A 21,959-nucleotide genomic window follows, 5' to 3' on the forward strand; every position below is an offset into this window, starting at 1 on the left:
AATAAGGAAAGAATCCATGTAATAGTATTTAAAACTTGATAAAAAATCGATATCGATCAATGATTTTGTAGGTTATGTTAATTGTCGCGTATCACTCGGCGTTCGTGGGATGGCCGTACTTAGGGCTAATATCGTGAATTGCCTGCTATTTTGTGATCATTATTATATAATAGTTGAACTTAAAGTAAACTAAATTAATTTTCAACAAAAAACGAATAAATGATGAATCTTGAACTGAGATATTTCAATTTAATCCTTGCTTGCCACGCATTTATAGAAGAACATACTTGCCACACCTGGATAAGTTTTTACCCCAGTGACGAAAACTGTCATAAAAAATAAACTACTGAATATTTTAACTTGAAATTTTTTTCAGAGCATATTGAAATTCTGATTTGAAAGGTAGTGTACTATCTGTGAAGTTCTGATACTTTTTTCCCTCCTCTTTCTGTACGGCCCAATCTAAACCATCGCGTGGTAAATGCGTTACACGTCTGGCCAGCGTCTGGTCAGCTCGTCTATTCTGGATGAGCTGATCAGCGGCTGGTCAGCGCCGTCTAATCTAGTCCATCTCATGGTTTAGGCGTTACACTTCTGGCCAGCGGCGCTATTAGACCGTCTGTCCAGCGTCTGACCAGACACAAGACGGTCTGGCCAGCGCTTGGCCAGCACCCCGAAATTTTTCCACGCGGGATGTAGCGCTTTGTTTAGCATCTTTTGTAAGCATTTTTATGTTTACAATTTTTTTTAACTTTCTTCATACAAAAAAAGGAAATATTGAACTGTAGATGAAGAACATAATTGTAAAATACTTATGTTTGAACTTTTTAAAATGTATTTTTATCAGTAAAAATATTTTCATTCCTTATTCTCATAAATGTTTCTAGTATATTATTTTATGCACAAAAATACTACACATTTTTTTATTAAATGAATGCAATGAGAATATCCAACTATTTTTTATTGAAAAATCTACTATTATATTTTTGATTAAAAATTGGTTGATTTTATTACTTTTTTGAAAGTTTAATGTATGGTTTTTAAAAATTTAACTATTTTGATTGAAAGTTATTCCGTATAAGATTCGTATTTCTGTGTTGAAAATTTAACAATGTAAATGAAAAAATTTTTTCTTTACTGAAAAATATGTTTTGCTTGAAAATTCAACTATTTTGTTGAAAAATCCTCTTTTTGATTTAAAAATTAATCTTTTTTTAGTACTTTTTTGTTACTCCGATAGTTTCATTGCAACTACTTCGTGAGAAATTTATGTTTTTGGTTGAAAATTCATCTCTTTGGTTGAAAATTCATCTCTTTGGTTGAAAACTAAAATTTACCTCCTTTGTGAAAAATTCATGCTTTTTTGTCGAAAATGTAACTATATAAATATTAATTTAACTATTTAGCTGAAAGTTAATTATGTTTTTGAAAAATCATGACTTCGTGTTGAAAATTCAACTTTTTTTGTAGAAAATTCGCATATTTGGCTGCAAAATTCAACAATATGATATAAAATCCATTTATCGTTGAAAATTTAAAATTTTTATTAGAGCATCATTCCCATTGTTTCAAAATTTAACTATTTTCTTACGAAATTTTACTATTTGGTTGAAAATTAACTTTTTGTTGAAAATTCATAATTTTGGGTTCAAAATTCGACTGTTTTATAGAAAATTCGTCTTTATAGGTTTAAAATTCAACATTTTTGTTGAAATTTAGTTTCTTTTTTTAATGAAAAATATTTTCTGTTAGAAAATTCAATTATTTTGTTGAAAAATCGTTTTTATCTTTTGTCCAAAGTTTAATCATTTTTGTTTGGAAATTGAACCCTTCGATTAAAATTTTGTTTTAACAGTACATTAAATATTATTTAGCTGAAAGTTTAAATTTTGTTGAAAATTCATCATTTTTGTCTTGAAAATTCCACTTTATAAAAGAAAATAGGTCGATTTGGCTCGAAAATTTAATAATTCGATTAAATTTATTTTTTTTTAAACTGGAAAATATCTTTCTGTATGAAAATTATTCTTTTTCGATAGAAATTTCATATTTTTTGGTAACAATTTAACTGCTTAGTTAAAAATATTCATTTTCTTTGTTTAAACATTTTAATACTTGGTTAAAAATTTAGTTATCTTGTTGAATATTGAATAATATTGTTAAAAAATCATTATTTTCAGTTTAAAAATCAACTATTTTGTTGAAAATTGAAATACTAGTTTGAAAATGAACTATTTAGTGTAAAGCTCAAGTACTTTCTGAAAAACTAAGTTTTTTGGTTAAAGATTCATCATAATAGATCAAAATTCTCTTTGGTTGAAAAATAAAAATGTATCTCTCTCATAGGAAATTCGTCCGTTGCGCAGGAAAATTAAACACTTTGAAATTGTTTTTCTTTTCCCATCTGGAAAAGAATTAATCTTAATCATATTTCTTGAGAACTCGCCCTTTTGCGTTGAAAATTCAAATATTTTGTTAGTAAATGCAACTATTTAGCTGAAAGTTAATTTGATTTTTAAATTAAACTTTTTGATAGAAAATTCGTCTATCTTCTGAAAAATTCGACAATTTAATTAAATTTGTACTTATTTCCTAGCTAAAAAACCTTTTTTAATTTAAAAATTCATCTATTTTGATAGAAATTTGTTTTATTTGAAAATTCATCTTTTTTTAGTTAAAAATTTTAGCACTTGTTCATAAATTTAATCATTTCGTTGAAAATTCAATAATTTTGTTAAGAGTCATACTGTTTGGCTTAAAATTCAACTGTTTTTTTGGAAATTTATATTTTGGGGTTGAAAATTAAATTATTTGATTGAGAATGAACTATTTGGTTAAAATTTTACCTACCTTGTGAAAAATTCATTTTTTTCTTTGGTTCTAGATTTATTTCTTTAGTTGAAAAATTAAAATGTACCCCTTTTGTGGAAAAATCGTCCTTTTGGGTTAAAAATTCGACAATTTTGGCACTACATTCAACTATTTAGATTAAAGTTAATTTTTCTGCGATTGAGTTGAGAATTTAAATTTTTGGTTAAAATTTTCATTGCTTGATTAAAAAAGTAATTATTTTGTTAAAAATTCAATTGTTTGATTAAAAGTTAGAGTAAATTGTTAGACAATATTTTTTGTTGTTGAAATTTCGTTTTTGTTTGTTTGTCAGAAATTCAACTATTTAGTTTTCTATCTTTTTCTGCTTATGATTCTTAAAAAATCAATCAAGAACTTTTTAAAAGCGAGGAAAAAGAGAAAATTGGGTAAAAATTCTCGATTTTTAGAGTTGTAAGGATTTTTTTTTATTTAAAAGAGAAAAAGGAGAAAAGGGGACGGACTGTGATCCCTGCATAAATACTTTTTTTGTGAAATAATAAAAAAATAAAATGATTTTATCTTGAATCTTCTATAATCGAGTATTCAAAACAAAAATTATACTTTTTAATGAATTTATGAATAAATTAGAGAGTAATTACAATTCTTCCATGTTCTAGGCTAATTTATTCAGAACGGAAATTTCATGGCTTGATAAAAATAAACTAATTTGAAAATGAAAAATTAATTTTTTATAATTTGAGACGATGGAGAGAAATAAATTTAAAAAGAAGTGGTGGCAGCCCCAAAAATATTTTTGTTACTCTAACTACAAAAAAATTAATGTCTAATGTAAATATTAATCCTCGCTTATTAAATTTTGTGTACCTAATTAAGATTATTTAAAATAATGAATTCAAAGCTCTACAAATAAAATTTATTTTACCTAGTCACTACTTTTTCAAAATTATGTATTTTTTATTCATAATTAATATGTGTAAGTTTTATTAATGAATTAAGGAATAAATAAGAAAACTTAAGCGATCTCACAGTTTAAAGAAAATCAATGACAATTTGTAGTTATTTATTCAGTACACGTAAAGCTATAAAAATTGGTCTTTAAGAAGCTTTAAACGCCAATTGCTGGCTGCAAATATAACATGTCGATGAGGTTCATATATATAGTTAAAGTTATAAAACTCTTCTAAAAATCGTTTCATAATCTATCTCTACATTCTATCAAAGGAAAAGAGTATCTTACTGATACATCCTGATCAATAAATTTTTTATTTTTCCTTTTTATTTTCCGTGGTTTTCAATTCTACTTACACTTTGAATAATAGTAATATCTTTAGGGCGGTCTAAAAATGTTATTTTTTTAAATGACTTCACTGCAAATTGTTCCTTTTCATGTCAAAATGTCCCTTTTATGCAAAAAAAAGGTAAGCTTACTATGATTGCGGTTTTTGGACATCCATCGTTTTATTTTCAGTAAAATTCATCACCAAAAATTTTGTGAAAAAATTGTTTAAAAGTCTCCTTAAACCATTGTTGCATAAAAATATTTTTAAAAAATTTAGTTACGGCTGTTAATGGATTATAAAATAAAATAAGCCAAGGAAAGTGGCAATTACAATTAAATAAACAATTTTGTGCAAAAATGGATTCGATAGACCCCTAGATTTTTTCACATTAAAAGGAACAATTTCTAGCGTAGTCATTTTAGAAAAGAGCCTTTTTTGGCCCACCCTAATGTGTATATAATACACGTATTCAGTACAAGGCTCATAGAATTTCCTTGATAATAAATCTGGACTCCCGCGTTGAAAATTGCACATAAATAAGTCCACTCAGTGAATATAAAACCTTGTTTGATAATCTAATAATGGAAGACCATTTGCAAATAAATATCATGTGGATTCCCAAATGAGACCCCATACGGACTTTCAAACGAAAACACTTTTCGGTTGAAGAGGAACGATAAAATAAAATAAGAATTTCCTTCTCCATATCAGAGTTATGATAAAAATGTACTTTAGGAATTTTGCCTCTAAACTGAACACGTTATCAACTACAAAAAATGCCCGCGTTTGTTCATTTGCATATAACTTTTTTCATAAAATGACTTTATTGGTTTGAAAAAATAGTGTTATGTAATGAAATTTTTTTTTTAAAATACGTGCCAGAATATTTATAATGAAAAAAACATTTTTGTTGGAAACAGATGGAAAAGTCTGTTGTAAAAATTAAGAGGGTGGCTGTATTTCAAAAGTTTTAAAAATATTATAATCAGTTTAATTGTTGTCTTTTTCAATTATGACGTAATTCCGTTGACAATGCGATAATCAAAAATTTTCTACTTTAAAAGTTTTCCATTTTAGAAATTATATTTTTAATTTTAAGAATTTTAAAATGCGGTTTCGAAGACTTAAACAATCGAATATTAAAAGCGTTTAAAGTTGAAAAATGGTGAAAAAACATAGTTATTTTATCTTATTTAGTTTAAATAAATAATTTTTGAAATGAATCTATACTTTAAGTATTAAAAGGGAACAATAATTGATATGAAAAAATGATTCGAAATCTGTTCAAGTTAACAAGTGTTCAGATTTTAACGTTAAAAATTAAACTGTTTGAATTCGAAAGTCTTGATCATTAACAAAATGTAAACGCCCGATTGAAACTTTAAAAAATATTTTTAACTTAAAAATAATTTCATAATAATGTATTTGTAATTAAAGGCTTTTATTAAATTCAAAATATTGTTTCAGTGTAAAATATTCGATTTTGATCTATTTAATTCGAAATTTTTGAATTTAGAAAAAGAATAATTATTGAATATTTAGCAATATTCGACTGTTTATTTAAAACGAGTAAATTGAAACCAAATATTTCAAAGAAAATAATTTGAAATTGAATTGTTTGACATGGAAAGCTTTGAAGCATTAAAATTTCGAAGAGGTTTTCAGCTTTGAACGTTACGATTTTGGTTTTTTTAAAGGTTTAATTTATAAGTTAAATTTTTGAATTTTTCTGTTTAACAAAATGCAGATTTTTACAGATTACAAAAAAAATAAGAAACTTTTTAAGAATTGTGAAAGGCTGAGCTTCAAAATAATAAAACTGTTTTCTAAGATTCCGAGAAAAAATGAAAAAAAATTTCATTCTGGAAAATTATTTCAAGAGAATATACAAAAACATTTTAAAAGATTTCCAAAATTATTAAAAAAGATTTTAAGAAAATTTTTTAAAATGTGCAGGATTTTCTAAAATGTATAGGAAAAATTCCATTCATCTTGAAAGATATTTAGAAATTCTGAAAAAAATTCAAAAATAGTTCTAAATTTTAATAAATTTAAATGAACTTTGAGGTTTTTCGAAATAAAATTTTGAAGCTTTTCAAGGATGTTTAATCTATTTGAAATGAAAATAATTTATATTATAATTTAAGAAGTGTTCAATTAAAAAATAAATTTATTTTTTAGCGTTTTTAACTTAAAATTATTTAAGACAATATAATTTTGAAAATTTATAATTTCATTGATTCTTTAATTTCGAGCATTGAAAATGATAAAACTGTTCTATTGAAAAATGTAAGCACTTTCCATTGTTTACGTGTAAACTATTGAACATTTGAATACAAACTTTGTAAATCAAAAAACTTTTCAACTTCAATTTAAAAAGTGTAAAATTCAAGAGTTCCACCTTAAATGCTTTAATTTATAGTTTATCTTGTATTGCTTCAAATGGAGTTCGATTTTTTATATATTATTGACCGTGAAAAATTTTTGCGAAACGGGAAATGACCGTCATTTTTTTCTTCTATTAAAACGGTCAGCCTGATTAGTTATATTTAATAATAATACGGATAGTAATATCATTTTAAATTCGCGATTATAACCTACAAATATAAAAAATTGTTGTTATAAAGATTATGAATGTATTTCCATTCCTATTTACATTTTTCTATTAAAATATACTTCAAAGATCTCTTTACTTAGCCGCACAAATTCATTTTTTAGTCGTTTGAAAGAGACCAGCATGTAAACTTTAAGCTTCTAACCTACAAATAGTAAAACTTATTCTTATGGAGCTGCTTCCATCCCTAATTATAATTTCTCATTTTAAGCACACTTCAAGCATTTCTTTTTATTAATTAGGGTGGTCCTAATTATAGAGCTGGAACAATAGCTGAATAAATGTAATTTCAAATATTATTGAACAATGTCTGTTTTGAATTTTCGCGCCTTTAGTACTTGTGGGCAAGAAAGATCTGTTCTTCAAGGAGTAAGAGGTTATAACTAGGATCTGCGACATATTTTACTCTGATTGGCAAGAAAACACTTATATAGTATTGATCATGCCTAGAGTAATTTTTCTTCATTACATAATACTCTCAAGAATTATTATATTCTACACTTTTTATTCTGTTGATCATATTATTGAAATAAACCAGCAGTAAAATGAGGGACACCGTGCCCTATGTTATGGGGTACGTTGACCGAAATGCAAGACCAGCGAATGAATTAAATATCAAATAATGATGTAGTAGAGAAACGGTTTTAAGTAATTACATATGTAACCGGATAATCGGAGCTTCTCGCTAAAACACGCACACATAAAAGTCACATTTAATTTATAATTTACAGGACATTTAATTCAAAGCTCGGCACCATACCTCACTCTCTCATAAATATAATTTAGTCTTCGGAACTCGTGGTCGTGTCCCGGTAAGAAGAAGGCAATTAAAATAGATTTTAATTATTTTAATTATGGTCAAATTCATAACTTTTTAAATCTAAATTGATGTCGTTTTGTGTCGTTAACGTTTTAATTCAATCAATGAATGAATAGATTTTAATTATGTTTTGAACGGGATAGAAATTGAAGGAAAGTTAAATCTGTTTAAATCTGCGAAACGAGGAAGATTGCTGGAGTCAATGTAGTTCCTTCCGGAAAGTATAATTAACAACGTTTGAATCCAGAACGATTCTGTTTGATTCAAAGAGCATTCACGCCAATTTGAAATCAAACAAATTTCCTTTTGGTCACATTTTAAATAATTTTAATGCACATCTTCTTACTGGGGTTAGGGTGAACAGGTGGCCGATGGAGGTGTTGTGATCTTAAGTTGATCCTGGTATACCATCAGAGATGATCATCTCTGTGTGTAACATGTAATTCTGAATAGGAGAAGGTGAAAAGATTCTGCGTAGCAAGGAATACGCTGGTCAGGCGATGAGGTGGAAATAAAATATCTTTCCAGGTGAGACGAGGAACCCGGTAAGAAGCCTTGCATTAAAAAGTATTAGAAAATTTGAATCCCTAAGAATGCCGTTTATGTTCTTAGTTTTTTAATTCTCATTAGGCGGCGAAAATTATAAGATTTCAATCCCCTTTAAAGCCGTTCGGAGCCGTCAGACGTTACCTCGAATACATTAAAAACACAATTTTTGTTTGAAACATTAGAACGCGCTCTAAAAGCATTAAATTTGCGAATCTAGTAGGATTGTATGTAAGAATACATTTCTTTATCGTCAAATATTCACTTTGTTCAAATATAATCAATTAATAAAATATAGTCATGATAAAAAATTGAAAAAATTATTTTTCACCAGAATCTTCTGTGTGGAAATTGATCATGACATCGTAAAATGACCGACCCTATGTTTTAAAAAGCTTTTTGCCCGATTATTATTCGAAAAACAGTAAATAAATGTAGCAAAATTTGATAAATTAAAAGGGGTTAAAATTTGTCTAATTCTTGGTTGCTTTGTGGTATTCAGCAAAATATTGTCAGCGCTAGGTACATAAAGGGATTCAGTTTGATAGCTAACTTCAACTGCCGTGGATATTGAAAACGGGAGGACAAAAACGGTATCCAGAAGTATTCAATATTTCTCACGTTACAACTAAATGAATGAAATTTTTCAATACTTTTTAATGTAAGCCTTTTTACCGGGAATTCAGAGAGTACCTATATGACGGAAAAAGGAGTGAAGGAGGTTGGGATAGGAGAAGACCAAGGAATCCAAGAATAGACAGGACGACATTGGGGAAAGATGAAAGAGTGTTTGTGCTCGCGGAAGATATTTCCCGACGTAAATGATTAAAGCCGACTGAAAATCCACTGCAAGCTTTGTAAAGACAGTGCATAAAGGACATTTTAATATTAGTGTCAATCAAAAGTGGCTTTGTAATTTGTCCACCCTGCCTCTCATTCGATTTTGGACAATGGAACCGCCTCGGATGGTAACAAAATATTTATCTTCTATCTAAGGAAAAAGTGCAAGTTTGTCATTAACACGAAAAAGGGAAAATGTATCCTTGACATCCTTTGAAGACTGAAAGACATTTCAGGAAAGCACAATGGATCGCACATTCAACTGTTCAGATGACGATTACCCAACAAATTTCCGTGTAATGCATAATACAATCCGAATGTAGATGAACATAAATGACGCATATCGAAGTCCATTGAAAGAAAGAAGTAGTAAAAGCGAGGTATTGTATAATTCTCTCAGGCTGTCAATACCGATTATTCATCCGGTATCGGAAAAAGTAACTCTGTCGACAATACAGAGGAAAGGCTGACAACAAATTTTGTTCAGGGTAAAGACTTACCTCGTCAAGATAATTGGTGCAGGTACATGTTAGCTTTAAATTCAACTAGGGATTCGCATTTGTACACCATGTAAGTTTAAGTGCTTTCTGGTTATGGTTAGGATCTATTCTATACATTAGCACAGCACTTCGGAGGTCCTTTATCGAGCCATCCTAGGAAGAAACATTGGTAGAATTTTAGTTGTATGGTGTTTCTGATCAGCCTCTTTAGGATCCGGATATACGCGTAACTTTAGTGGAATGATCTAGGAATCTGGAATCAATTATGTAAAGACAGTTTCTTGGTCTGCCCAAGAATCAAGACAAAGTGATATTAAATTTTTAAATGCGAGACAGAGGCAGTATCTCTCTTGTACTGCAGAGCAAACTGAAACTTTTTACTATCTTTGTTCAGTTTCAGGGAATCATAATTTCGTGTACTTTAGACTCGAGGTGCCCTGCTCGAATAGCACAACTTTATTCATTTGACTTGAACATAAAATTTGTCTGAGCTGAGGTCCCACTAGTGATCTTTTTTAAGACTCGTAAATAATGATCGTCCTAATAGTGGATCCCTTGAGAAGTGGTTTATTTTTACCAACTCGTCCTATATGTTTGCGGGTGAAAATTTAATCTGCAGCAAAATGATTTAAGAATGTAAGAGTTTTTTTTATATAGATAGACATTTTCGTATCAATTAAATACCGTTAAAGCAAAACAGTGATTGCAGATTTACTATGCCGTTAGGCAGAGGGTTTTCACAGCAGAGGTCTACTTGGCAGCAACAGACCACTAAATTTAGAGAAGTAGCTAAGGGTTTCATAACTCTAATTGGAAAGGATTTTAATTAATGGCGGGTGACCGAAAATTGATTACTCAATTGTAGTTCATTTGCTCATTGTCTACTATTGATAGAGATAAGTATATACTATATGTGGCGTGGGACGAATAAACCGACCTTACAGTTCCTTTTTCAGCTTTTCAAGAAAATCGTGTTTTCATTTGATTTAATTTTAATAGCACAGACTTGAGAATATGCTAATTCGATCGGGCATGGTTTCACTCTTTAGAGGAATTAAAATCCTCGCGTTCGATTTTTTGTGGTGCAAGGTCGGTTTCTTCATTTCACGCCAATTGTATAGAATATAATAAATGATATGTCGGAGTATCACTAAAATACCAACATTGGCTGTTATGGTAGCATATCATCTACTTAGAAAAACGGGGAGAGTGTAGGACGAATTCTCAGGTCACTTATGATACTCCAATTATTAAGGCATCTAGAAAAATATGGAAACGTGAATGTTTAAAAATGGTTTATTTTTCTTTAAGTGCAACTGGACTCCCTAGAAACGATAATTTTGTACAATGGAAGCATCTTCGCATTTTGTAAAATTGCTGTCTTAATGAAATAGGCAGCGTTTTGATCGTGAAAGGATTGTGATTACTAAGGAATAATAAATTTTGGGATTCGACAATTTCTTATATTACTGATCGTGATAATTGTCATCTTTTAAGTAGTCACAAATAATTCAAATGGAGACTAATTAAAAATGGGTAATTTTTGCAAAGAAAAAGTTTTCAACCATGCAGAGTGATTGGAGGAATTAAAGGTCGTTAAGAACAGGATTGAGAGAGCGAAGTAGATGTAGTCTCTAGGGAAAATCCATTTATCAAACGGGCACAGTGGAAAAGTTCCTCTTATCTTCTTTTTCATGGGTGGTTGGTTTGTTAATGAAGTAGCCATCTAAGAGCGGGAAACTACACATTCGCAGTGGAAGAGAAGATATTATAGAACATGTAAATTTGATAGGTACATATCACTGTTGCTGGAAGAAAACAATTTCCTTATACCTACGTAAACTGCGATGGTGGAGGATTGAAGTGCTTATAGTTATTTTTTTGGTCATTTAGAGAATCTCAAACTCGGGTTCTTGTTGCAGTCGATTTAGCGTCGTGATAAGTGAGAATATGGTTTTAGCGATTGATAAGAACTGGTGTTACCGTATTGTCTAACGGGCTATGGTACTTGTTTAACAATTAGATGCAGGGAAGAACAATGTTTACAAAGAGGCATCTTATGCGGCAGATAAAAAGAGGCACATTATGCGACGGATACAAAAAAAATTGATTTGCTTACACATTAAAGAAGAAATTCCTGCTAGAGCTCAGAGAAAAAAAGCAATTTCTTCGACTGCGTGGTACCTACAATTACCAATCCAGACCAGTGGATTAGAGTATTTGTTCTGGTAGTTATTCTGGAGATTCGGAAGTTGGAACGACGTTCGACGTTTCTACATTATCATAATCATAAACATCCTAAATTGCCTATTTGGATAACTCTATTTGTAATTTACAGAATACTTGTACTTCTCCGTAGAGAGTGGACTATGCTACCGACAGGCGAACCCATCTACCTGAGCCCAACCAGTCGCTATTATTATAAACAAATTCCGAGAAGTCTCTATGACCGAGATAATATAACAAAATGAAAACTTTCTTATTGCCCGTATCGTGACCGTATATAGGGTCTACAAGTGTAAAATCAAATGACATTTTATTAAGATATAATTTAGTAATTTCTCCACCTCGCCTCTTATTCGATTTCCGACAGTAGAACTGTCCCAAACATTGGTATTTTAAAACAAAACGATTATAATTTGAACAAGATTTAGGATCTTTTAAGAATTGTGGGTTATGTTAGTGTTTTTGGTTGGAAACTAATTTTTTCAATTCTGTTTTCAAATAGGAAAAGAGTATGTTAGCATTATACACAAAAAAGGGATATTGACATTATTTGAACGTTTTTCCCATAAAATAGATTGTCTTAAACAAACCAATTAGAACTAGAAGAAGTTGTACAATTCGGATCAATTTGCCCTTATTCGGTACTTTTAAAAAAAACTAGATATTAAAGAAAATTTAAAAAGTTTAAGAACTTTAGGTAATGTTGATGTTTTTCAACTGAAATTGGCATTTTGAAACAAAAATCATTAGATGTAAATAAAATGATTTTTGTTCATGAAAATGTAAAATTCACAAGGTGGAACAATTGATGAATGTTTCAGTTTTTTACGTTAAGTCAGTTTTTTTATTTAAATTTGCTATTGTTATTAGAAAATTGGTACATATGATTTACAAAATTAGGTTTCGAAGAAGATTCATAGTATTTAAAAAATAATGTGATGATAATAGGTCAATTTTGATCAATTATCAAAAAAGTTTCCTTGCTTTTTTATTATTTAAGATGACATATGCTACGAAGTATAATAATCTTGTAATAATAAAATTTATAATTTAATATAAAAGTTACATGAAACAAAAAAAAAAGGTCTATGCTTTCCAGTATTTTTGGACTTTTATACGGAAAAAGTAATGGTTTTGGTTTATCGTATGAAATTGCATTGAAAGTATTTTTTTTCAAGCTAGAGCAATTTGTTATCATTAAAAAGCTTTTATCCCATAAAGATACTTTTTTTATAGATACATATCTAGAATGCAGCTTTTTACGTCTCTCGGGAAAGTTTTTATAATGCTGAAGAAATAAATTGCCGATAGTCGTAGAAAAAGAATGATATTGAGATGGCAGGTCTTGAATTTCAAACTACGGAATGACGGCAATGACACCGACTTACGTCTGTTCACGACGTTATATTTTATTTTATTTTATCTTTTCTTCCTTGTAGCTTGTTCGCTCCACTTAAAATTCCAAAGGTGGGGTGCAGAAAACGCTCAATATGGCCTTATGTAACTATGTTTTTCCCCCTCTAACTACGTGTCCTGTATGAAAAATGAGGCAAGTAATCCTTCATTCGAGTATATAACTTTAAAGAGGGACACATAAATAAAAAGTGGATGTAGTCCAACTAAAATCTAATTTATATGCTGTGAACATTTTTCTTCTGATACAACACAATTTGAAAAATGACGTTAATTTTGTTTGAAAAAAACTACATTTTAACTAGGTACATACAATTTTAAATCTAGTTAATTCTGGTCTCTCTCCTGTTTCTCTTTCTGGCTTGCCACGCCTAAGTGAACATCGCACATCCCTCCTGAAGCTCTTCTAAGTACTTTCGGCGGCTCGGCGTCAATTCTCGGAAACACTAAATCGAGAATCACTGAATCCAGATTCAAGTATATTTCAACCAAAAAAGATTTTAATTTAAAAATTAAAAATAAACGAATTTAACCAAAAAATATGAAATCTCAACGAAATAGTTGAATTCTTACACATTTTTTTTAACCAAGTTTTTGACCTAACTTCAAATTTCTAAACCAAACATTTTCATACTACTTTCAACCAATGAGCTAAATTTTCAACGAAAAAAGATGAATCATCAACGAAAAAAGATTAATTATCAACGAGAAATATATGGGAGACACCCTAAGGTAGATAATGATCCTACAGTAGATGTAATCCAACTAAAACCTAATTTATATGCTGTAAACCTTTTTCTTTAGATAAAAGCCAATTTCAAAAATGGTAAAGTTTTAGATATTTTCTGGGGTGTGCCAAAATGTGTTTGTCGAAGTTTTATGCTTATCACCCCTAAATTTGTTCACGATCGATTTTGTATTTACCTCGCGCTACGCCCTCGAATATTAGCCCTCGGTTTTTGCATTTCTTCCACATTCATGCACAGTCCTATCAAAATTAAAGATCAATGAATTGACAACTGTAATTTTGCGATTGTGAACTCTCTTTTGTTAAAACTCTTTCGGCACTCGATTTTGCCCCAAATGTCAAATTTTCTACAATATGCTCAACACTTTTATATCAAATATAATATATTTTCTATGTACCTCTGCTTAGGATTGGGTATTTAGATTTTGCAAAATAAAGTACAAATTGTATTTTTCATGATTGCTTAAATATTTGTTTCTTACTTTGCGTTACAATTTATTCTTCGCTTCGCTGAAACATGTATCATTTAAAATAAATATATATCATTATTTATAATAATATTTTCTTAGAATAATGATTGAAAGTTGCGGTTTTTTCTGAAATATTTCCCTATTGGCCCACTTTTCAGTTAAAATGAAATAATAATTTATTCATTTCAACAAAACTTATTCTTTCAATAAAGTTTTATTACGTCTAATAGTATTCTCTAAAAATAATACTAGAAATTTGCAGTTTTTTCTGAAATTGTATAATTTTATCCCACTTTTTAATGGCAGTGAAGCAATAATTAAATCACGTTAAGAAACATAATTTTAAAACGATTTATTATAACTTTTAATAATATTCTCTTCGAATTATTTCAGAAAGTTGTGGGTTTTTATGAAGTTTTTACTTTTAGTCTACTTTTAACTTAAAGTCTGGAAACAATTAATGAAATTCTACAAACAAAATTATTTAATCAAATTATTATTTTTAATAATATTCTTTTTTAATTTTTTAAATTGGCGTTTGCGGTTGGGATTCAATAAATTGAAATTGAAAATTGCAATTGAATAATGTTAAAAAGTTGCGGTTTTTTCATAAATGTTCAACATTTTGTCTACTTTTCAATTAGAATGTCGTATTAATTAACGAAATTGAACGAAAATAATTGTTCAAACGAATTATTATTTTTAATAATATTTTCTTTGAATTGTGTAAAAAGTTGCATTTTTTCTGAAATTTTTAACTTACCGTCTATTTTTTACTTAGTAACATAATAATTAATGCAAGTTAATAAACATAATTGTTTAAACAATTTATTATGGTCTATTAATTCATTTATATTGTTCTGTTTATATTACATATAATATATTATTATATTTATTTATTTTAGATTATTATTTATTATTCTCCTAAAGTAAAGTGGCGGATTTTTCTGAATTTTTCAGCTTCTCCCGGACTTTTTTTTTAAGAGCAAGTAATAAATATTTTTATTTTTATTTAAACAAAAAGGCTTTTAGTCACTACTTCAAGGAAAATTTACATTTAATCCTTATAGAAAATTTGAAGAATATTTTAAATATCTGTTTTATTTCAGAAAATTATATTCACGAAAAAGAAAACAATTGCTTACAAAATTATCCTCTTTATTGTTTATTTATTATTCATTCATAACTAAAAAACTACAGTACAATTACAAATTTTAGAAAAAAAACAACAACCGTGACTATATAACATTCTTATAGGAGAAGATAGTTATAAAAAACAATAACTTGCTTAAACAATTATTTTGGTTAAATTGCATTAATTTTTATCTCACTCTATGTTAAAAGTGGACAAAAAATTTGTATGTTCTAGAAAAAACCGCAAGTACTTTTCTAAAAATTTGTACTTTTTGGTAGAGAATTAATTTTTTTTACTGAAAATGCAACTATTGTGTTTTTAAAAAATTGAAAATCGATGTTTTCAGGTTGAAAATTCGTCCTTTTGGTAGAAAATTCAACTTCTTGTTTGAAAAGTTTTTTATTTTAAATTAAAATCATAGATGGTTAAAATGTCTATGCTATTAGGGGAGACCACCTTAAATTAAATAATGACCCTACAGTAGATAAAATTTAATTAAAAATACTAATGTATGTTAAAGAATTAATTAAATTTACCTGTAATTAATAGTTAACGCACGACATGTGTTAGTGTATTAAAATCATGATTGGTTCTTCTACTTATATTTGTGCTTATAATTAAAAATTATCTACTTGTAGGATCATCAACTATACTGAGAGGGTGGTTTAATTTAATTTTTATTTTAATTAAAAAAATAATTTTAATAGAGAAAGTAAATTTTTCTACAAAAATGGTTAATTTTCAACAAAATATATGAAGTTCCAACTTGCATAGATAAATTTTCAATTTAAAATATAATTTTTAACGGAAAATGAAGCAGTTACATTTTCAGTGAAAAAATTAATTCTCGACCAAAAATAAGAATTTTTTAACACAATTCGTAAATTTTCTACTAAAGAGATGAATTTCTTGAATCTCTGAGTGATGCTAGAAAGCTGCGGTTTTTCTGCAATATTCAACCTTTTGTCGATTTTCCACTTATAGAGAGGTAATAATTAACCAAATTTAACAATCACTATTGTGTAAACAAATTATGGCTCTTTATGACTATCTTCTCTTAGATAATTGCTAGGAATTTGCATTTTTTTCTGAAATTTTTAATTTTTCTTTAGCTTTTCAGTTATAAACAATAATAAAGAAACAATACAGAGAATCATATTCGAAACAATCTCTTTCTTTTTTGTAAATATATTTTTGTGAAATGAAATAGATATTTGAAATATTCATAAAATTTTTTATAAGGATCATACTAAATGTAAATTTTCCTTGAAGTAGTTACTAAGAGACTTTTTGTTTAAATTACAATTAATATTTGTTATTTGTTCCAAACTAAAAGTCTCATTATTCTAAGAGAATAATAATATAAAATGAATAAATATAAATAAATATAAATAAATAATATGATACATAATATAAATATAATAATATAAGCAAATAAACCATGATAATTTGTTTAACCAAATATGTTCATTAACTTGCATTATTATCTCACTAACTTACAAGTAGGCAAAAAATTAAAAGTTAAAAAAAAACCCGTAAATATCTAGCATTAATATACGATAAAATAGCTATCTATAAACAATTATAACTTCTCTAAATAATTATGTTTGATAATTTGCATTATTAAATCTTGTCTAAAATATAATTATTTTAGTTTGGAAACACCAATTTGCGATGTTAACATAACCTTAAATTATGAAAAAATTACGAAACTTGTTTGAAATCTAATGTCTTAAAAAAAAATTCAATATTCGACGAAAAACACTTATCATAATCTGAAATTATTCAAGTTTATAAATGTTTGAAATCTGATGAGATCGTTTTAATTAAAAACACTAACTGCATGTGAAAGACACTAGCATAACCTAAAATTGTTGCAAATTAGAAATATTCTTTGAAAGATAGTAATTTTTATTAAAAGTATTAGTAATTTTCGACGAAAAACACTAAAATACCAGAAAACTCTTCAAAATTCTAAATCTTCTTCTAAGTGCTATTATTTTTGTTTAAAATAACCAATTCCTTGATAAAAATTTTATTCTGACCTGAAATTGTTGAAAAATTTCAAATCTTATTTGAACTATAATAATTTTTCTTTTAAAATTTTACTTTTTGGCGTGAAACTCTCACATAACCTAAAATTGTTTAGTATTGTAGTTCTTCTTTGAAATATATTTAAAAAAAGTTAAAAACACCAATTCCTGACGAAAAACATTTAAATAATCCAAAATTGTTAAAATATGCGAACATTTCTTGTTATTGAAAATACCAATATTTCCGACGAAAAATACTAACGTAATCCAAAATTGTTAAAAGATTCTAAATCCCGTTCAAATCGTAATGATTTTTGTTTCAAAATGCAACTTTTTGACGTAAACGCTAACATAACCTATAACTGTTAAGATCTGTAAATTTTCTTGGAAATATAATTTTTTAAATTAAAAATACCAACGTTTCAGTCGAAAATTAGTAAAGTTATCACAAATTGATAAATGATTCTAAACCTTGTTGAAATTATAACGATTTTTGTTTCACGATACCAAGCTTTGATGTAAAATGCTGATATAATAACCTAAAATTGTTGAACTGTGTAAATCTTCTTGGAAATATAATTTTTTTTATAAAAAATACCAAATCCTCTATTTCAAAATCAATTTTTGCTATGTAAAACGCTAACATCATCTAAAATCGTTTCGAAGGATATCCCAGGGAGAACCCCAGGATAGCCAGGATATCCCTGGGACGTTTTCGAGATATTCAAATGTCCCAGTAGGATATAAATTAATTTTCTATATCCTACTTGGGACATTTGAACATCCTGGAAATATCCCAGGGATATCAAAATTTTCGCCTTGCGGGATATCCGACTGGTTATCCCTGGGATATACTTGGGATAACCTGGGAGCTAAATGGGATCAAATGGGATATCCCGGTATATCCTATTGCTGTGAGGGGTTTTTAAAAAATTAAAAACATAACATTCTGACGAAAAACACTGAAATAATATACAATTGCTAAAATGTACGCATCTTTTCGTAAATATAATTTTTTTGTTATTAAAAATATCAATATCTAAATCTTGTTCAAATTATAATGATTTTTTGTTTTAGAATACCAATTTTTTGTGCAAAATGCTGACATAACCTAAAATTGTTAAACTGTGTAAATCTTCTTGGAAATGTATATTTTTTTATATTAAAAAATACCAATATTTCCGACGAAAAATACTAACATAATCCAAAATAATGAAAACATTCTAAATCCTGATCAAATTATAATGATTTATTTTAAAAAATACTAATTTTCACCATAAAACGCTAACATAACTTAAAATTTGCGGATCATGATGATTTTTTTAAATGATAATTTTCAGTAACAATACTAAGACAACCTAAATTGTTTAGAAATTCTATGTCTTCTTTAAAACCGTATGATTTTATATGAAAGTTCTTTGTAAAAATTACTAATTTTCAGTGAAAAGAAAAATTAAAACAATTTAAGGTTTAAAACCACTTTCATTATTTTGGCTTTTTGGATTTTTCTTTATAAATTTAAGAGTGCGCTGCCCAAATTTGATCGTTAAATTCTTGTTCTTTTTTTTTCAATTTCCAATATTTATTAGTTAAATTTGAATGTTGGAGGTAAACAACGTAAACAGGAACTTAATTTTGATTTATTCTAAATTTAATTCCTTGAATGTTTATTTTTAAAAAATTGAAAGATTGTTTTAAATTGGAGAAGATCAAAATTGAACATTTGAAAATTCTGAAAACTGTGAAATATTCGTATTTTTGTTTCAGGTTTTGGGTAGCCAAACCGAATTTCATTTCGTACATAGAGCCCTTCCTCATGCACGGAGCAAAAGGTCCGTGCCTCACATGAGAAAGTTAAAAGTGGATCCTCTGGTAAGAAAAAAAGCCCTTAAAAAAATTATTAAAAAAATTTAAAAAATAAAAAATAGTATATTTCAACTGGTTTTTATTACAGATTCATACAGCCGTACAACAGTCAGGGTTCAAACGAGTCAAAAGGGGCTACAAAGCACTGAGTGTTGACAAATTAGTGCCGTTGTATCAAATCAAGGATCCTTCGAATCCTGCTAGTCGGGATCCGACAGATCCATATTTTCAGTATCAGTGGTACCTGAAAAATACCGGGCAAAATGGGGGAAAACCGAAATTGGATTTAAATGTCGAAGCTGCTTGGGCACAGGGAGTAACTGGAAAAAATGTAACGACAGCTATCATGGACGATGGTAAGGAAAATTGATCTATTTTCGGGATTAACTTAGGAGAGAGTGGTACACACTGCATAATGTGATTTCTTAAATAATAGGAATGATTAAATGGATTAATATTATTCTTGTGATGAAAAAATTAGATTATCTAAAGTGTTCTGGTATCCAGTATGTACCACCTTCCCTTGTTATATCAACCCTAATAGTTAAACTAATTTATTTTCTGCAAAATATTTCATCTTGCTCTGGTAAATTTTTGATTTTTTTTCAATTATTGTGATAATTAATAATAACTGGTTCATAATAACTGCTCCATCTGCTTTTTCTACATAATGGTTTAGGCGAAACAGATACATATGGGCGATTATTATTATTATTTGTATTATGAACAAATGAACATTATCCAGTATGTACCAGTCTCCCTTTTTCTTAAATTAAATTTAAGAGGTTTTAAAATACAAATTTTAGGTTTTAATTTTAGTTTCAAGAGAATTTAAAGCAATTAAAGTTTAAACAAATATATACCATAATTATTCCATTTATTTTTACAAAAACATTCTTGAGTGAAATAGATATATACCTTTTAAAATTGTAGAGTTGCTACATATAAAGGAATGGCAGGAAAAACCTGATCGTGTTAGGGAATGTTCGAAAAACTAAAATTAAAGTTAATGTTATTATAATAGTTAAAAATCGCAACTATTTGGTCAAAAATGAATTTCTTTTGCTTAAGTATCCAAACTATTTTGTTAAAAATGCCTTTTTTTTTGTCAAATTCAACTATTTTTGGTATAAAATTAAAATCCTTTTTGGTTGAAATATAAAATATTACGATTTTCGTTGAAAATTTACCTTTTGGGTTAAAAATTCGAATTCTTATCTGGAAATGGAACTACTATCTTAAAAATTCATTTATTTGTTTGATGATTTATCTTTTTAGTTGCCAAGAATTTGGTTGTTTGTAAATTTAATTATTTTATTGAAAATTATGTCTTTTAACTGAAAATTCAACTCGTAAATGTTTGGTTCAAAATTTATTTTCTCAAGTGGAAAATTTAAATATTTGGTTTGAAATTCCGGTTTCTTATAAAAAATTCGAATATTTCAGAGAGTATTTAGGATTCTTGGTGACCAATTGCCCTTTTTTCATTAAAAGTTCCTTTAAAAATTCAAATATTTGGTAGAAAACTCATGTAAGTTGTTGAAAAGTCGTCCATTTTGAAATTATGAAAGGGGAATCATTAAGATAAAAATAATGAAATATATACAAAAGAACAATAAAAGAACAAGAATTTTATAACAAGAGCAAGAATTAAAAAAACATCTATGCAAATTAAAAAAAAGAACATGTATGAAGAATTTTTTAAAATTACTATTGATTTAAACTTAAATAATAATTTTCAAAAACACATTGAACATTTTAAAAAATCCAACATGTACCACCTTCCTCTCCTTCTATATTAACGTTAAGCTTCGAACTTGATTTTTTTGCAAAATATTATAACCTACTTTTGTAAATTTTATATTTTTTTCTTTCTCATTGATCATTTTAACCATAAAGTTTCTAAATGAGAGGTGAAAACAAAAGGATAGAAAGGAAGTAGGGAAAGGGGAAGTGTGGGTGTTATTATAAAGAAAATAATCAAATATATTTTATTTTTTAAAAATTACTTTGGTGCTTAACGTCTTTTTTAAAATTATTTTTTGAATTTGAAATAACAATAATTGAAAATTATATTTCTGAATGCAAAATAACAATAAAAGAATAAGATTTCTATTTCAAGAGCAACAATTTAGAAAAAAAAGTTATGTAAATTGAAAAAAAACTTGTATTAAGAATTTTCATTAATTACTATTATTTTAAACTAAAACAATAATTCAAATATATTCCAAATTGCTCTTGTAAATGTTGTATTTTTTTCTTTTTCATTTATTATTTCAATCATTAGGTTTCTAAATGAGGGTTTAGGGAAAACGAGGGAAGGGTAGTAGGGAAAGGGGAAGTGAGGTGCAGTAGTGGTAGTAAGGGGATATAAGTGGTGGGAATCCGGGACAGTGAGGGGAGGGGAAGCAGAAGAAAGAGTAAGAAATTATGGCTGGAGAAGCAACGGAAAATGAAGAAAGCGAAAGCAGGCGAATTAACAGAGAGTAATGGAGGAGGGTTAGAGTAAATTAAAGTGGGGGTAGTCCGGGAAGTGAGGGGAATGAGGGGATAGGAAGTAAGGGAAATAAGGATAATAGGGGGAGGGGAAGCCAGGTTTGTAGGAGAAATGGGGTAAATTATAAATATTAGAGGAA

At 28.0% G+C, this 21,959-nt stretch overlaps 1 protein-coding gene across 1 annotated transcript in view; it reads left to right on the forward strand.

Annotated features, from left to right (window-relative positions):
* Positions 1–21,959, forward strand: part of LOC117173029 (neuroendocrine convertase 2) — a 59,814-nt gene that overhangs the window by 4,655 nt on the left and 33,200 nt on the right. The window contains exons 2-3 of the mRNA XM_033361387.1: positions 19,225–19,329; positions 19,412–19,679. Coding sequence (XP_033217278.1) covers positions 19,225–19,329; positions 19,412–19,679 — 373 coding nt within the window. The remainder of the gene's footprint in view (positions 1–19,224; positions 19,330–19,411; positions 19,680–21,959) is intronic.

This window comes from Belonocnema kinseyi, chromosome 5 (assembly GCF_010883055.1).
Source record: "Belonocnema kinseyi isolate 2016_QV_RU_SX_M_011 chromosome 5, B_treatae_v1, whole genome shotgun sequence".
Taxonomy (NCBI): Eukaryota; Metazoa; Arthropoda; class Insecta; order Hymenoptera; family Cynipidae; genus Belonocnema; species Belonocnema kinseyi.